This window comes from Cnephaeus nilssonii (assembly GCF_951640355.1).
Source record: "Cnephaeus nilssonii genome assembly, chromosome: 23".
In the NCBI taxonomy this organism is placed as follows: domain Eukaryota; kingdom Metazoa; phylum Chordata; class Mammalia; order Chiroptera; family Vespertilionidae; genus Cnephaeus; species Cnephaeus nilssonii.
In genome coordinates, this window is record NC_137094.1 from 13,543,690 (window position 1) to 13,562,241 (window position 18,552).

An 18,552-nucleotide genomic window follows, 5' to 3' on the forward strand; every position below is an offset into this window, starting at 1 on the left:
AAATTTATGTTGCTATGAAAAAAGCTCCCAGATTCATTGAATTTCGAGTCCCACCTGTGGTTCCATGGCCAGACCAAATGATTTCACGGGCCTTATATGGCTTGAGGGCTGGACACTCCCCACCCTGTTCTAGATGCAGGGGCTGTATCATGTTATGAAAAATGCTATAAAGAAAAGAAAAGTAAAAGCAGAGTGATGTGACAGAGAATGCCTGGTGGTGGTCTCAGGAGCGGATATTTGGGTTGGGACCTGAGCCAACTCTGCAGAGATTAGGGAAGAGCATTTAGGATAAAGTGAACAGGCAGGATAAAATGCCTTAACGTTAGTGTCACTACAGCAATGAGTAAGGGAACGGGTGGCAGGAAAGGATCAGGGCGCTTGTGGGCTTGGGCAGAGTTTCTGCATTTTAAGCATGCTAGAAAGCCAGTGGACAGTTTTAAGAAAAGGAGAGAAATGGGGTAATACATGTTTTGCTTATGTGTTTCTGTGGCTGCTGTGTGGAATATGCACTGTTAGGGAGGGAGAGGCGCTTATGGCTTAACTAGGGTAGAAACTGTGGAGGTGAGAGAAATGGACAAATCTGGGATGCTTTAGAGTTAGGCCCTTACCTGTCTTCTTTCCCCCACCCTCCCAGGGCATTATCTTTGCCTTTCTCCCTCCTAAGTTCCAAGGGCCTTTTCTGCCTCTATAACTTGTTTCCTCAGCTTATGCAGCCCAGCTGGTTCACTTCTACCACCTCTAGAATTTTCTAAACCAACTTTCTCTTGTAATTTGAAAAATAAAAAGTAAGGATGAGGCTTAAGTTTTTTGTCTGAACAAGTGGGTAAAAGGTCTTACCACTTACTGAAATGAGGAACAGGTCAGTGAGAGTCAAGTGGGTGGATGGGCAACTGGAATCAAGAATTTTGTTTTGAACAGTTAACTGAGGCACCTATGAGCCAAACGGAAACTGTCAAGTAGGCTATGAGATATGTACGCTGGGAGTTCAGATGAAAGGTGAATTTAAGAGCCACCGGCACATCGATGGTATGCAAAGGCCTGGTACAAAATGAGGGTACCTTGGAAGAGTGTTTAGACAGAACAGAAAGGAGGTCCAGAACCAAGCCTTTGGGTACTCTAACTTTTAAAGGATTGACATGAAAATAAAATGAGATTGTACATATGAAGTGCTTAGCAAGGACCTGGTACATGATAAGTATACATTAAGAGAATATATGCATTAATTCTGGAAACTTCAATGGATAAACCATTTCCAACTTATGAAATACTTTCACATTTAGTTTTTTGTAGAAGATTCTGAAATGGCCTTTCACCAGCAATACGTATTTCTCCTTCCGTTCACCCACTTAAATATTTCTCTATTCTAATACGGAGTACATCTATAAGTGAATCTACCAGGCTAGTGTTACCTAAGAATTTAGCAATATTCAGATCTTGGAAAAATGTTAAAGAGATGTAACTTTGAAAGCTGACCTTGAAAAAGCTACAGTCCTCCATCAACCTGGAGTCTAAGAACGAGGCTTCCTTACCCACTGAGAACATGAATGCGCTCTGTATTGTATTTCAGTGGCGTCAATTCACAGCGCAGAACTTGAAGGGCCTCCAGGACCTTGCCATCCTCCAGGTATTCCAGGTACTTCTGCTGCAGCAGCAAAAACTTCATCCTCTGACATGACAGAAAGCAGCAGTCAGGGGAAAAAAGTTGATGGAAGGTTCAGAAAATGTTTGTGCCTAAACAGAACAGTAGAAACCATTCTACTACGCCCTTTGACAATAACTTTTTAAAAAGCTTTAATATGACTCAAAATATTTGGGTTTAATGGAGTCACAGTATATTTATTAAATGTGACTTTGCTCAATTCCATGTCTTAACACAACAGTTTTGAATAACCTCAAATTAGATATGATCATTAACGACATCAAAACAAATAAGAATTCTGCCCTCAAAACATTCACCTAGAATTTTATTTCTTCTATAAAAATTTAGAACTATTTACAGTATTCTAAATTTTCTTTCTAAAAAAAGCCTGGGGCTTTTATAATGGGCAGTGGGAACATTTTAGGGAACAGGTTTTGGAAAAAACACAGAAAATTCCATTAATGAAGGGATTACTTATAACACAACGTGAAAGAAGGACTAAGTAGACCAGAAAGCAGAACTAGAGACATGAGGCAGAAGTTGCAAAGTGTCAGATTTTGGTTTATCAAAAGTAAGGAGAGCTGCCCAGCAAATGGACTAAAGGTTGGTGCGCAAAGTACCGAGTTTCCTACGACTGAAGTGGACAAGCATAAGCCTGATGGGACTCACTCTAAAGACAATAAAGGTTCAACGCCAAGGTTTTAAAAAAGATTCAATATTTGTCTTAGCGGGTTGGAAACAATCTAATCACTGATACACTTAACTATGAAGCACAGACAATTATCAGCTCTTTCCCCTTAAAGGATAAACCATTTCCAACTTATGAAATACTTTCACATTTAGGTGTTGTTTTTTTCTGAAATGTGCTGGGCTTTAGTATTTTCTAATGTTCCTTTACTATATTATTTTAACTTAAAGTGATGGAAAGTAACTTGAAAAATCTTAGCAGCTTTTTGCTAGAGAAAAGAGAGATTTATGAATATCAAGTTTGGAATTTCTTCTAAACCTTAAACCTAATTAAGGACACTGCTTAGAGGGATTTTCATTATATCTGCTACTGGTGGAGCTTGCAAGCTAACTGATGTACATAGAGAATTTTGTTAGTCGATAGGAAATGTTAGTTATATTTAGAGAATCCAAGAAATAGTGGTAAAAATCTCAAATCCACTTACTTTAAAAAGCATTTAATGCTTACTTTAAACACATTAAAATATATTTCTCTCAAAAAATGGTTTGAAGAAATTATCATTTATATATGGAATTAAAAGTATCATATAACTGCTCTTCAACATTTTCTATTAGGGAATATTTAGAAGAAAGGCATAACCTACCAGCTGATAAAAATGACTTCTAGAGAAAATAAACCAAAACAAACCCTCTCATATAAATTAGGCATACATTTAAATACATCTTTTATAAGATACAGTGCTTATGCTTGGTAATAATCTAATCTTAAAACTATAGCTAAAGAACAATAGGAAAAATTTCCAACTATGAGATAAGCTCCTATAACTATAGGAAAATTACACTTACCAAATTTTACACAAAGTTACGCTGACTGAGCGTTTCAGAAACAGATTAGTTTCTAAGATGCTCTAAAAAGTGTTGCTGTAAATGCAACCATAAATTTACTTTTATATACCCAATTAAAAAATAATGTGAAATCCATCAGGTGACAAAAAACAAAAACAGAAGACTAAATAAAACAAAACAATCTAAAAATCAAAATATATTTGAGGTTAATTCTGGATATTCTCACCATTTTACCCTTTTAAAAAAATTTCAACTCTTTATGAAGTGAAGAGTTCATATATTTCCATTATCAGTATACTGGTAAAAGTTTCGTATCACATAGTGTTTTTGATTCAAATTGGAGAATATTTTGTTACAGAATTTTTAAATTTAAATGCCACATGAAGCTGGCCAGCATTTGCATTTCATTAAATTTTCTTAACAATTGGGAATTTGGGGAAAACTTTTTAAAATTCAGGGCAAATTATTTATTTATTTATTGGGTATCAATCATTAGGTCTTATGCACACCCCCTCTCCCATTCCAACGTGTGTAGGGACAGTGTCCCAAGTGCTATTTTCCCCTTATTTTCCCACCAAGATCCTGCTAGAACATGTTATTCTCTTTCTATGGGGCAGAGGCAAAGGAGGAGAGAAGAGGAAGGCAAGAGAAGCCAATATAAACACGATTTTCTGTATACAGGGAATGCTATAAAAGCAGTGCAAGAACATTTCTCTGAGTCATTTTATCCAGATTAAGACAAAGAATATCCTGAAGCTGGTATCAAATCTTGGTGGTGCACATGGCAGAGAACATGCTGCTGACCAAGCACAGACAGAGACGTGGTTGAGAGAGGAAACACTTATTCTACTTAAAATCAAGTATGTGATGCACATGATAAGGATGGCGAGTAAAACTGAATTTCACTTCCCAAAATTTAAGGCACAAAAATACAAATATAGTTTCAAGAAAATAAATATCTTTCAAAAATGATGTTAAATTATTTACTAAAAATGTTTTTTAAAAAAGGCAAAACTCAAGTTTGCTGAAATGAGGGGTCAGGGCTTTACTCCTGGTTTTGTAAAAGCCCACGTGCTTCTTAAATGAAGAAGGAAAGAAACAAAAGAAGAGAAAGTGCACTCTCCTTTCTGTTTCCCCAACTCCTAATTTTTTAGATTATTTCTGGTGTCTGGTGCAGCATCTTTGGGTCCAGCAGTGTTTCTTTCTTTTGCTATCTAATATAAACTTGAAATTGATAAATGAATAGGACAGCTTGAAAGATAGTTTCACATGGTAAATCTGGCTGTTGCCTACCCAATATTTGTATTGGTTTATCCTTTCCTCCCATATAATTACATTGAACTCAATGTGGGGGGGGGGGGGGGGGAAGAACTCAAAAGTTACGATACACAGGAAGTCTGTTTATCAAGAACAGCCTCTTAGCCAACTTAGTAGTGGTTCTGACTAACTCTGGAACAAGGTTTTAACCAAGTTATATCAATTAAATGACTCAGAGGAAAGGGGAAATGAATTATATTTAAACCATGGCTCTCAAAACTCCTCCCTATTTGACTTTAAAATAAACTATTTCATTTTTGCACATTAATATTTGAATGGTTTTGTTAAGCATATTTCTATTATATTGAAAAATAAAGAATCAAACATATTTTTAGACATATACGAGTTTTATGTTATCGACCTCAAATACCCACCCAATTCCTCAGACATGGCTAAGCATATTTGAACCCAAACTAAAAATATGTTGATTCATGAGCTCAGCTTCTAGAAAATCCAGAGCAAATTCTGCTATTTCTAGTATTATTTGACTGGAAACCATTTAAAAATATGGGGGTAGGGAAAGGAAGGTGCAACGGGGAAAGTGGAGAGTGGATTAGGTCAATAAAAACATTCAGGTTTAAAAAGTAAAATACAATTTTATTCTAGACTAAGTCATCAAGTGTGTCTGGCTATACAGTTAAATTAGTTATGTTAAAAAAAACCCCACCAAATAGTTGTCTTCTAAGGCATTACTACAAACTCATGCTTACATTACATTATATTCTGGAGAAGGAGGGGGAGAGGAGTCAACCTAAACATACGTAGAAAGGTGAAAAAAAAAAATGCTGAACTGCATTTTTAAAAGCAATTGATTCATCAATGCTTAAAGTAAGATAAAAACTGGAACCCCTTTCTTTGTATAAATACCTAAACAGTTTGATGGCGTGAGGCTCAGCCAGAGATTTAATCTTCATCTTTTATTAGATCCTAGAATGTTCTATAGACTGAACAGGCTGTAAAAAGAAAGGATTCCTCCTTATTATCTACAACTACCTTTATTCAGTTAACATGTTGCTTCTAATGAAGGTTTCTAATGAGATACAGTAATAATCTAAATCCAATACAAAAGTCTCAAATTACTATAAAAACATAAAAAGAGGAAGTGAGCCTATTCAAATTTTTACTACTAAATTACAGATATAATTTGGGTGAAGCTTAAAAAAGGAAAACAGTCCTCCAAGAAATCACATCCTTATTTTAAAACAGTCCATGGGCAAGTTCGTTACTGTCACCATAGAAGCAGTGCTAGCTTGTCTGATGGGAAAAGAACCCCAATTCTTATTTTGGCTTTAAATGCCTTGATTTTATTTTAGGGTCACCTTCCATTCCATCAGAGCTAACAATTTATGAAAAGCTGGCCAGTTAAAATATGCTTAGGTGTTTTTCTTTTTAAAACTCCAAACACACTAATTGGGGAAAATTTAGTCATTGGAAAATTTGTAATCCTTTTGAATATAGATGTTTGTTTATTTTAACTTCTGTGTTTTCATTTTAAAAACTGACCATGGAATTGATTATTCCATGAGTTAATTAATTATCAACCATCTGATTCAATAATAGCAAGTTAAAATTTTTAGTATTTTAAATAATTAATAAGAGAAAAAAAGATAATACAAAGATAATCAATTTAAATGAACCAGCATTTGTTCATATTTGTTTGCACCTTTAATTCACCTGAAGGCCATTCTCTAGGGTTATATAATTGTATAAAATCACATTAAGAATTTGAAAACTTTTGTAATTAAGATTTGTTTTTAAAACCCAAAAAACAAAAACAGGAGACTCTGTTAGGTTTATAGACAAAGGCAGAAAGATCAATGTTTGACCCAACTTAAAAAAACACAAAAGTAACACTCATTTACTAATATTTAACAAACAGCTGGTTTCCTTACTTCACTTCCTATTCACCCTTGTCCCTCCCCCACCAGACAGGAAACTGCTTCTGACAACAAATCAATCAGCTAGAAGTAAAAAAGCCAGCAGGAAGAGGCCAAGCAGCTGATTCTTCATGGTTTCCAATCACAAGCACTTAGAAAAAATTGTATTCCCTCCTCTCTCGGCAATATCTACTGAAGAATTAAAGCCTATCAGTATAAAAGATTCATTAAGATTTATGAAAGAGGCTAACAAGTAAACTACTAAATTGATCTTGTTGGGGAAATAAGGCCAGTAAGCAGAACCCAATGGTCAAATACACATACAAACCCTCCACCAGAGTCATACATATTATAAAAACTTTGACACTGTCAATTCACACAACTGGAATGCAAGAATGGAAAATGGTGAGCACACCAATAGAGTTGGTTTGAATGAACTATAATTATAATTGCCAAAGATGAAAAAAAATTAGTGTCAGCTACTTAAGGCCTATAGACATACATACACCCAAATACATTCTTTACCAGCACATTCAGTATTTTAAATAATATAAAAGTATAATTTATCCTTGATTCTAGAAGTATAGAACTCCCATGAAACAGCACTGAAAGCATGATCTTTCGATATAATTTTGTATAGAGCTTAATTTGTAAATTAGGTTCAAAAGACATACTTATTAAAAATACAGAGCTCAAACTTCAACACATCATAAACACTCATCTTAGTTTACAAATTTAGTTATATGAAATTTAATTCTTTTTAGGCCTTATCTTTTATAAGAGGCAGAAGCCTAGAGTTATCAATAACCTATTAAAATAAGCATAAATGTGAAACTAAGAACAAAAGTGTATTTACCACAATTATTCCCAACAACGTTTGAGAGATTTCAAGTGCGCCTCTTACCACAATAGCATGAGGAGAATGCACTAAAGGCTTTAGTTCATTCAGGTCATTTTCTGCCTGCAAAAATTGGTATAAGAGAAAAACAGAAATGTCACAATATGCACGTCAAATACATAATTTTAGCAGCAGCCACACAGCTCTATAGGCCCTACTTTACCTTATCCCAGTCTCCTTCCATGACATGATTTCGGAATTTGGTAGCAGAAGGATGTTCTAAACGACATCCTGACTCTTGCATGAGGAGATCAACAGTCTGGCTGCAGGAGAGATACAGTGTAAAAACGACCTGACCACGTTCAGGGTTTACTCTTCCAAACAAACTAATGTCTATGAAAACAGTTGCAAAAGTTCTTAAACTGATCTCATGAAGAAAAAAGAAATAAAGAGCTTTCATGTGCTTGGCTAAACCAACTTGATTTTTAAACTGCCACCTTCATTTATATGTAGTTAAGTTAAAAACCTTCCTGAAACTAGAATCAAAGTAAGTTCTTCCTACTTCTGCCATTTAATGCCTCAGAAGTTTAAATGAAGTATAAAATTCCTAAAAACATGTTGTGACCAATTGGTTAAATAAGTGGAAAACACACACACCAGGATCCACCTACTAACCCTGGTCCATTTCATAAGATAAAACATGTTAGCTCCATACAAGGTGATAGCCATGGCTTGCCATTAGGGGAGAGTCTTACATCCTGATACCACGTTTGCATAGAAATTCTAGTAGGTCAGTCTTTAAAATGGAAATAAATCCAGCATCAAAAATCATCCCCTTTCTCTCTATACTAAAAATAGCAAATTTACTATGGTGTAGGTTCCAAACAGTCACGAGTTATTTCCTCCTGCTGCTGTCAGCTTGCTTCTGGTCTCAGTAAAGCGTTAGCATTTACAAAACCTCTTTTCATACTAATTCCTTTTCCTTCTGGCAAAAAAGTGAAATCTTCCTATATTTCTCTTTGAAAGCATAAAAGACTCATCAGAAGTGGCTTAGATATTTTGACACCTAGGAATCTTCATCAGTCTTACATGTTTATGTCCCAATGTTTTCTTATTCAGCCCCATTTATTTTTCAGCTAAACAGTGCAATCAACCATCTGCCCGAGAATCAAAATCCTTGTGTCACCTTAAAAAAGTGCTCTTTTCCCCCCTCCCCCAGAAGGAATCTGTGACCCCAACACAACATGGGCTAGCATCGGAGCTTATTTTAATCGCCGCCGGGGAGCTAGGAAATGGAGTGGCATGTTTTCCCCCTTAGTCTGCCTCAGCCTGTGCCTCTGCATGGGGCTCCTCAGCACTGCCCCCCCACCTCCCACCCCTTAGTTTTTCTTTGTGTACACAAAACGGTGGTTTGGGGCCAAGGTCGCTGTCTCCCTTCACCCTACTTCAGGTACAGAAGGCCACCTCGATTGTACTGGAAAATAAATGATTCACCAGATCAGATGTCCCTTTTGCAGAGGCAATCATCGCTCGGTATTAAACTGGGATTTCAGTCGAGTTAGGGGCCGGCCTCTGGGACAGACACACACGGCAGGGCCTCTCCATGACATCCGCCCCGGTATCAGCCTTCAGGACGCCCGTCCGATTTACCCAACCTCCTTCCCCAAGATCCCAGCCCCTCGGTTCCCATAACACTTGTAGGCGATCGTCTCTCCTGATTGGTAGTTGGCCTGGGTTGTCTGTCATGGCTGGGGTGGGGGGGTGGGGGGAGGCGTCCCACAAAGATGCCTCTGAGACAGACGAAAAACAAATCCTCCAAGGTTCATTCTTTCCACCGGCTCTCCCCCTCCCTTCCCCCACCGCACACAGGCACCCTCCGCAGGCCCGTATTGACAATCGGGCTCTCGAGGTGTGCGGGGATTGGGGGGGGGGGGAGATCTCTCGGTTTCTACAACCCCTTTCCCCAATCCCCCACCGGCCCGGCCCATCTGATGGATGTTTCTTCCCCTCCTTTCCCCTTCGGCCAGCTCCCCCTCTCGGGCCGGCCAGCCCGAGCCGCGTCCTCCAGGGCCCCGGGCCCCGCGTGCCCGGCAGTCCTTCTCCCTCCGAGCTCCCCGCAGCCCCCTCCCCGCCGCCGGCCTCCGTCCCCCCCCGGTCGGCCCGCCCCGGCTGCCTGCAAAGGGAGACTTACTTGAGCCCTAAGCCATTCAAGTGCTGTCCTATCAGCCTAATGACGTCCTCATCCGACTGGGACAGCCGCTTCTTCTTCTTGAGGCTGCTGCCCAGGTCTGGGGTGGCCAAGGCCGAGGCGGCGGCGGTGCTGGCGGCGGCGGAGGCGGCCGCGACGGTGGCGGAGGCGGCGGCGGCGGCCCCGCCGGGGACCCCGTTATTGACATTCAGGCTGTTGCTATTGTTGCTGGCGGCGGAGGGGGCGGCGGGCAGGAGCCCATTGGCGTGGGCCAGGTCCCCCGCGGACGACGACGACGACGAGGGGGACGACTCCCCGTTCTGGGCCGACAGGCAGGCGAGTTCCTGGGTCTGTCCCTGGCCCCCGCCGCCGCCGCCGCCCCCGCCGCCGCCTCCTCCTCCTCCTGCCCCGTTGGCCTGCATGATGCTGCCGCTGACCAGGCTGTGGCCGCTACTCCGGTGGGGGGCGGCGGCGGCGGGAGGGGCGGCCGGGGGGAGTCCCACCACTACCACCACGGAGGAGGAGGAGGACGACGAGGACGAGGACGAGGACGGCGGGGAGAGGCCTGCTCGGCTCGCCGAGGCCCCGGGCTCTCCTGCCCCCTCCGCCGCCGAGGCTCGGGGTTTCTTCCGCGGGGGCGGGGAGGCTCCGCCGGTGTCCGAGTCGGAGGAGGAGGAAGCGGAGGCCAGAGTTTCCTCGCCGAGAGAGGCCGTGGTGGGAAGCCGGGGGGGCGAGGCGGGGGCGGGGAGGCGGGGGCGGGCGGGGGTCGGGGTGCGGGGCCGGGCGGGGGTCAGGGGGGGAGGAGGAGGGGCGGGGGGCGAGGAGGAGGAGGGGGAGAAGGAGGATCCGGGCCCTTTCCCCCCCCCCTCCCGGAGGCAGCTCGGGGTGCGCGGCCCGGGGGTCGCGGCGGGGCGGCGGCGGGGGCGCCGCTGGGCTGGGCCCGGGCGGCGGCGGCGGCGGCGGGCGGCGGGCGGCGGGCGGCAGCGAGGCAGCTGCCGCCTCTGTGCTCGGCTCCGCTGCGCTCCGCTCCCCGGTGTGTTGATTCTTCCCCCAGCTGCTGCCTAATGGAGTCCAGGCGCTGGCGTCACAGGAAATGCCTATACTGCCCTCCTCACTCACTTCCGGTGGCAGGTATGGAACCTATAGGGGGCCTGTCACCCGGCACGTGCGCCCGGCGGCGGGGCCGTGAGGGGCGGGGTGCCCGAGGGCGGCGGGGCGCGACCCCGACCCTGACCCCGACCCCGGCCCCGGCCCGGTCCCCGCGGGGCGGCCTCGGGGCGGAGGGAGCTGGTCCCGCCCTCAGGCCGGAGGCGCCCCGGGGCCGCGTCCGCGCGCGTGGGGGCGTGTGGACCCCGTGCGACCCGCAGGCGTCAGGCGCGGGGAGCGGGCTGCGGAGGGGTCCGCGCCGGGGGCGACGGGTGGCCACCACGTCCCGGCGCCGGGTGAGGGCAGGCCCCGTCCGCGCACGTCACGGTGACCGGGACCCGCCCCTGGGACCCCCGGCTCCTCGTCAGGGCCGAGAACCTCGGCTTTCCACGCCGGCCGCCCCGCGCGCGCCCGGGCCCGCGGCCTTCTCGGGAGGGTGGACATGAGCAGCTGAGAATCTGGGCTCCACCCGGAAGCGGAAGTAACAACCGAGGCGAGAGCAACACCTGACAGGGACCGGGCGTCCCTCAGGCCGCGGTGTGCGGGCGGGGAGGGCTGCGCGGGGCGGGGGTGTCGGGGGGTGGGGGTCCCCTCTTTCTCAGCACTCGCCCCGAACCCCCTCCTCACCGCCCGCCCCGCGTAGGCAGCGGCCACAGAACAGCAACAGCCTCCCATTGCCTCCCATGGCGAATTCAGACTCCACTCGAGACCCCGGCTTGGGTGTTTAGGGGGAAAGGGGGGGGGGTCACAGCCACCTGTTCCGTGTGGACGTGACACGGGGCTGAGTCTGGACCCCCGGTGAATGCTCTGCGTGACCCCAGACGGTCATTTAACAAGGATGTGGCTGCTCGTCTTAGACACCTGCCAGGGACAGACATTTTCTCAGAAATGGGACAAGCATCCTGCCCGGAAGTAGCCTCCCTGGTTGAAACACTTAATCTGACTCCACGAACGCCTGTTCTATCCCTGAATCTTCCGATTCATTGAGACCTCAGAGTGACTTGGAGGCCCTGGGGAGACAGCCCTTTCGAAATCTGGGAAAACTAAATTTTAAAGAAATGGTGTTGATGAGACATTAGTCCAAGAATCTGAGCTCTCCGGGTCCTCAGGCTGGAGGGAGGTGGAGGAGGCCCAGTGCGGGATGGGACGGAGACTGGGCTCTGTGGTCCTCATCTCTTAACGCTGCTTCCAGGGACCGTGTGTGTGTGTGTGTGTGTGTGTGTGTGTGTGTGTGTGTGTGTGTGTGTTCTCCTGAGACAGACCTGAGTTCTTGCTCAGGTTCACAGGGCACTGTCACTGGGTCCCGCAGAGCCTGAATTACCAGATAGTTCACGCCTACAAAGGTCCCTGTTTGTCTATGAACTTGAAACAACCTTCCGACTATTAATTTCGTTGTTACGGTCTGTATAAAACTTAATTTTGGCCAAAGGGAAAAAAAAAAAGGTTTGTAATGATTTATTGGGCCCGTGGCAGCATGGGGGACACGCTTCGGAATATAAGGTCTACAGCTTCCATCAAGGAAACACTCATGTGGTAGCTCCTGATAAGGCTGACACGGCATTGAGAAAAGTAAGAGGATAAAGTGTGTGTGTGTGTGTGGGGGGGGGGGGGGTAAGGGTGACATTGCTATCTAAACACAATATGGGTGGCCCAGCTTTTCTATTTTTTTACGTGACCAAGACGGATCTTATTAGGATTCTGAGTTAACGGCATCCGCGTGCACTCTGATCACACCCTCCCACTTTCTCCCCACCCTTCTGATTGCAGTCCATCTTCCAAGACTGAGCTCACTTGGGACCTCCTCCGGGGAGCCTTTGCCGACCTCCAGCCTCCCAGCCCTCATGGTGAGTATCCCCCACGCAGGCCTCCACGGGTGAAGGCTGCCTGTCGTCGTTTCTTAACTTGCTAAGATGCCGCCTTCCAAGTCATCAAAGAGGAGCCTTTCTAGACCTCCGCCCCCCTGATTGACCTTCCCCTCTTTGCCCTTCTGGAAAAGACTGAGATGGGTTTAGGAAGAAAGGTTGAAGTTGTTTTTCAGGAAAAAGACATGGAATGTATATGGAGGTGTTTGGTTCATTTAGCTTCTGGTCTGTACTGGTTGAACAGGTCTTGATGTGAGCAGTCCTGTGCTAGGTTCCAAACAGGAGGTGACTTCTTGTCCTAGAGATGTTCAAACCCTTACTGGTATATCCCCCCTCTGTCAGGGATGTATAGTCAGTTACAGAGCAGATAGTTGACCTGATTGACCTCTAAGGATTTCCACTATAATATGTCTGTGAACAATGCTCCCATGACACTCCCAACTAGTGTATACATTCTTTGAAGCCAGATAACCTAAGCCAGTGTTATTCAGACCCATTTTTTAGTCATAAAATCAATGTATTCACCCATAATTACAATTTTAAAAAATGAAATGAACTCAACTGTTGTGGCTCAGTGGTTGAGCATTGACCTATGAACCAGGAGGTCACGGTTTGATTCCCCCTCTGGGCACATGCCCCAGTTGTGGGCTCCATCCCCAGTAGGAGGCATGCGAAAGGCCGATGAATGATTCTCTCTCATTGATGTTCCTCTCCCCCCCCCTTTCTCTCTCTCTCTCTCTCTCTCCCTCTCCCCCCCGCCCCCCTGCCCCCCCCCCCCCGCCCTTCTTGTCTGAAATCAATAAAAATACATTTTAAGCACTAGCCGGTTTGGCTCAGTGGATAGAGCGTCGGCCTGGGAACTAAAGGGTCCCAGGTTCAATTCTGGCCAAGGGCACATTCCCAGGGTGTGGGCTCAATCCCCCCCAGTAGGGGTCATGCAGGAGGCAGCCAATCATTGATTCTCTCTCATTATTGATGTTTCTATATCTCTATCTTTTTCCCTTCCTCTCTGAAATCAATTTAAAAAAATCCTATATAATAGCTAATATGCTAATTAGACTGAACAGCAGAACTACCCCGGATGACCTTCCGGATGAAGCCGGGGCAGCAGCCAGGGCTATGAGGGCCTACCCTTGCACAAATTTCGTGCATTGGGCCTCTAGTGTGTGTGTGTGTGTGTGTGTGTGTGTGTGTGTGTGTGTATAAAACAAACAAAATATATTTTTAAAAATGAAATGAAAAAGTATGAAGGCATAGAAAATAACCAAGTAAACCACCCATAGGAAGGGTAATTTTGGTTTTGTGAAAGTTTGGTGTCTATGGCACATACATGTCTGTGCTTTACAAAGTTAAATCCATTTCTTCTGTAAGCCATTCTAAAAAAAAAAAAATGTGAAAAGCACTCATCAAGGACAGTCCTAACTGAGAAAACCTCAAGAAACAGGTGTTAGATATCTAAATGACAAATCACTAACCAAAAATGGAGAGCTACTAGATTTTAAAAAGGTGAGATAGAGCGGGGTGTTCATAATACAACATAAAACCAGATTTCCACAGACATCTTTGTAAAACTAGTGGAGACTGTTATTCTTCTGCCCAGGTTTAAGTTTGGTATCTCAACTTAGCAACATGAATATTTTTCAGTTTATTAAAGTTCTATTAGGAAGAGGTAGTTTTCAGGATTTCAGGTATCCCTGGAGAGGGATCTATTTATATTTACTTCTCTGGCTTCATTCTGAGCTTTTCTTGGTCTGGGGTTCTAAAATTGGTGTGTCCGACGTGAATGGTCCTGGGAGAATGCAGGGAAGAGCACAGTTCTTAGAGTCAGGACACTGAGTCAGCTGATTGGCCGTGGGCAAGTCATTTAACGTGGCTGTGCCACCATCATTTTGTCTCTGAAGTGGGGACCTACTTGCTCCATAGAATTGATGTGAGTCAACTGAGGTAAACATTTGGAAAAACACTGTGTTGACAGGTTTCCAAATATAATTTAAGTCCTTCACCATTCCAAAAAGAATGTGAGGCCACTAAGTATACTAAAGCTAGGAGATGGTTTTATTATTATTAAGTAGAGGCCCAATGCATGAAATTCATGCAAGGGGGCTCGGCCCTCGCAGCCCCAGCTGACTTGGCCAGCCCTTGCAGCCCTGGCCGGCCCTCACAGCCCTGGCTTCATCCAGAAGGTCTCCTGGACGGTCGTTCTGCTGTTCCGTCTAATTAGCATATTAGCTCTTTATTATATAGGATATTTTTGAGCTGTGAACTTTGTAGTCACTTTTCCACCCCAACTCTGCCACTCAGCTGTGTTCCGTGCACCTCTAGGCAAACATCCTGAATCTTGGTCTTCCATGAGCAGGGAGTTCCCAATAGCCGTGCACTAGAGTGAAGGTCACAGTCATCTGGCCGTTTTACCTGCTGCTGGTTCCATGCACAGCTCCCCAGCACTTGCTTGTGCCTCCCCTTCTACAAGCATTCCATTCATGCCATGAGCATTCGGTTCACTCCTGGCCCGTGGGGTAGGGAGCCCGCCAGGTGGATCTAAGTGCAAAGACAGAATTTCTGTGCTGCGCTGTTGCACGGAAGCGAACAGGTAGAATGATTCACCTCCTCTAAGCTGAACTTGGTCCTTTTCTCCGTGGGCCCTTCAGGCTGCCCCCGAGATCCACGTGGTGTGAACCACCGTTGTCTCAGGAAGTTTCCCAAAGGAACCGAAATAAACCGAGGATTGTTCTTCTCTCACCACACAGCTGAGATGGACCGCCTGGAGTAGTTTGTAGTTGCTGCACTGACTTTCCTAGTAGGTCACACTACAAAAACAAACCCAGAACACATGTTAACACTAAGCTGTGTGTATAGAGATGCTCCTCACTGCCACACTGTGTGTGAGAGCAGACAGAATGTGGTAATCACGTGCGCTGATGTGGAAATAGTATCAAGGCGTGTTATTAAGTTAAAAAGTATGTATCCGAACGTGTGCATGTGATTCGTTTTGGTAAATAAATGAATATATATGCAAACATATTTTTTCTTGGGAAGATAAAAAGCATAAACAGAGGCTTACCTTTGGCTGGAAGGACTCAAGTGGTGAGGAAGGAGGTTCTTATTTCTTCAGTATTTGCATTTTCTAACTGTGTATAAACATTATTTATTTATTTATTTTGGTGTCAGCATGTTATTTGAATTTTGCTTTCTGGTGTTTTTTTTTTTTTTGGTATTAATGTTATGTCTTTAAAGCACTCATGTTTTTTAAAGTACACTCTAAAACCATCAAAATAGTCATGAGAATTTATTTGTAATAGAAAACATGCCAGATAAAGCAGTGATGTGCATATTTAACAGGCATTAAATGAATATGTATTTTTTAAATCTCCTTTCCGTTATCTGCACCTCCTGCGTGCTCAGATGGCTAACTCTGCACACACACCCCCATCTCTCATTTGGTTAAATCCATCTGGGGAATAAAGGGCAAAAGACAGGCCTATTTATTAACTTGGAAAAGTAGATAAATAATTAATAGCCCCTGGAGTCCCTGCATAGCAGGCCCTTTGGACAGTCTTCCTCCCTCTCAGTCTCATATGCTGTTCGCCTTCCTGACAGTGTGATAACCATAAATGAAGGTAAAACACGGTCATGGCTATTAACAACAAATTCTAATTATTATGAGAAAGTACGTTTTTTGCATATTTATGCACAGCCCAGGTAGAAGGAATGGCAGAATGTCCAGACTTTTAAAAATTAAAACTTTGAAAGACTGTAGTAGGTAATTATTCATAAGGTTTAAAAAAAAAATGGCTGAAAGGATCTCTGGACTTCTCCAGTTAATTATTTTTATTTTAAAATTGTGCTCTTTACTAAATAATGCTAAATGTATAGGCAAATGTGAAACATAGTAGCCAACATTTATTTATCAAGTTGGTTGACTGAGCCCAAGAATGCTAGTGATTAACACCAAAAGAGCAAGACAGTATCTTAGCTGCTTTTTTGTGGCCTGTGGAGCTGTGCGTGGCTAACCCAGACCAGAGGCTTGCTGTCTCCTTTAATACTGATGAGGTTTGTATCACACACGTGAGCAGCCTTTCGGTCTACATCTCTGACACAGGAGGATGTCCAATTTCCTGCTAGGCCTCTGACTCTTGGCTCAGAATATGTTTGTCTTTATCTCTAAATTATTGACAAACATTATGGAAATAGACGTGTATAAACTTCAGCCACAGAGTGTCAAGCATACTGTTCTCATTTTGTTTCCAAGTGTCCACTCTTTCTATTCTTCTCCTTTCTTTCTGGTGATGGCACATGCCCATGGCAGGTCTCTGCTAATAATGAAATAATACTGCCCTGGCTGGGGTGGCTCAGTTTTTTGGAGTGTCGTCCAGTGCACCAAAAGGTGGCGGGTTTGGTTCCTGGTCGGGGCACATACCCAGGTTGCGGGTTCGAGCCCCACTCGGGGCACTTGTGGGAGGCAACCGTCGATATTTCTCTCTCTCCCTTCCTCTCTATTGAAAAAAATGAAGTAAAGTAATACTATGAGCTAACACTAACCAGGCATGGTTTTAAGCACTTTACATGTATTGTGTTATTTTACCTTCTCATCAACCTAACGAGGTACGTAGTTTCATGGCCCCCATTTTACAGGTGATAAACGGAAGCACAGAAAACTTGGGTCCCGTAGCTGCTGTGTGGGAGAGCCTTGTGCTCACCCCTGCACTGCACTGGTTTTCCGAAATGGCTGGTATTCGTCTGAAAAGTACCCATTGTTGAAATTCCTAGGGGCCCAAAGAAGAAAAGGAAGCAAGTCCTGTAAATCACATTTTGAACTTTGCTCTTCTGTGTGTATGAGACCTTGGTCCCTCCCCTTTGAAGCCCTCGTCGTTAGCAGCAGATAAGTGAGCCCACGAGGGACAGGAGAAGGTTTCTCTTCCTCTAGAAGCCACCATGGGGAGTGCCCGAAGGCTCCTTATCAAAGACACAGTTCATTTCTCCAGAAGTCCTTGCTGAAATGCAGCAGGGTCCCTAAAAGGGGTAGTGCACGAAGCAAGGTGTCGTCTCCGGGTTACATCTTGAAATGGTGAATCAGGGGATGAGTGACTTTTCTTTCCCTGTGACCTGGGGAAGCTCCAGACCTGGAGGGCTTACTGGGTGACATATGAAGTCAGGAGGCCCTCCCCAGGTTGTTCGGACAACCCCTTGTATCTGTCTAATGGGGGATTCTAAGCTGTAAGCCTACAGCAGTGCAGGGCCCTGGAATAAGCAAGAGGCAGGCTTGAGTCATGAAGGAATTCATACTGCATCATTCCAGAAGCAGCTCCAGCCAGGCCCGCTGGCAAAGGGAGCTACAGACCGCGGAGACGATGCTAGAGAGCATACGCTTACCGTCCAGGGGTAAGGCAAGGAGGGTCAGTTCAGCGAGGCCACAGGAGCTTCTGTTAAGAGTCTATTCCTTGCTGAAACCGGTTTGGCTCAGTGGATAGAGCGTTGGCCTTTGGACTGAAAGGTCCCAGGTTCGATTCCGGTCAAGGGCATGTACCTTGGTTGCGGGCACATCCCCAGGGGATGTGCCAGAGGCAGCTGATCGATGTTTCTCTATCATCGATGTTTCTAACTCTCTATCCCTCTCTCTTCCTCTCTGTAATAAAATCAATAAAATATATATTTTTTAAAAAGAGTCTATTCCTTTAGGGAGGGCAACCAAGCTGCTTAGATACCTCACATTGGCATATGCCCCAAAGTATGTGGGTAAGTGACTGCTCTGCCATAGCCAGGTACCTGGGGAATGGTTCTTTTTAAAAATATATATTTTTATTGATTTTTTTACAGAGAGGAATGGTGAGGGACAGAGAGTTAGAAACATCGATGAGAGAGAAACATCGATCAGCTGCCTCCTGCACACTTCCTACTGGGGATGTGCCCGCAACCAAGGTACATGCCCTTGACCGGAATCGAACCTGGGAACTTTCAGTCCACAGGCCGATGCTCTATCCACTGAGCCAAACCGCTTAAGGATGGGGAATGGTTCTTGAACAGCCCTGAGAAGAGGCCACTTTGTCTCCTGTCCAGGTCAGTGTGCAGGTATGCTGTGGGCGCCCCTCTGCTTCCGGTACTCGGCTTGATAATGCAGGAATGGCCAAGATGACTTCTTAAGGCCCCTGTAGCCT

The 18,552-nt window shown here is 44.9% G+C and overlaps 2 protein-coding genes across 8 annotated transcripts in view; one reads left to right on the top strand and one right to left on the bottom strand.

The window, feature by feature from the left end:
- Positions 1-10,437, bottom strand: part of WDR26 (WD repeat domain 26) — a 38,135-nt gene extending 27,698 nt beyond the window's left edge. Inside the window, exons 1-4 of one of the 2 annotated variants that reach the window (XM_079763371.1) lie at positions 9,396-10,437; positions 7,428-7,527; positions 7,223-7,327; positions 1,530-1,666 (exon numbers count right to left, since the gene is read on the bottom strand). In XM_079763371.1, the coding sequence (XP_079619497.1) occupies positions 1,530-1,666; positions 7,223-7,327; positions 7,428-7,527; positions 9,396-9,814 (761 nt within the window). In that variant the 5' untranslated portion in view covers positions 9,815-10,437. The remainder of the gene's footprint in view (positions 1-1,529; positions 1,667-7,222; positions 7,328-7,427; positions 7,528-9,395) is intronic. The other variant, XM_079763372.1, reaches the window with a different exon arrangement.
- The window catches only part of CNIH3 (cornichon family AMPA receptor auxiliary protein 3), a 128,846-nt gene continuing 120,616 nt past the window's right edge, over positions 10,323-18,552 (top strand). For 4 of the 6 annotated variants that reach the window (XM_079763381.1, XM_079763383.1, XM_079763382.1 and 1 more), the window contains exons 1-2: positions 10,323-10,523; positions 12,306-12,382. In XM_079763381.1, coding sequence (XP_079619507.1) covers positions 10,457-10,523; positions 12,306-12,382 — 144 coding nt within the window. In that variant the 5' untranslated portion in view covers positions 10,323-10,456. The other 2 variants (XM_079763385.1, XM_079763386.1) reach the window with 2 other exon arrangements.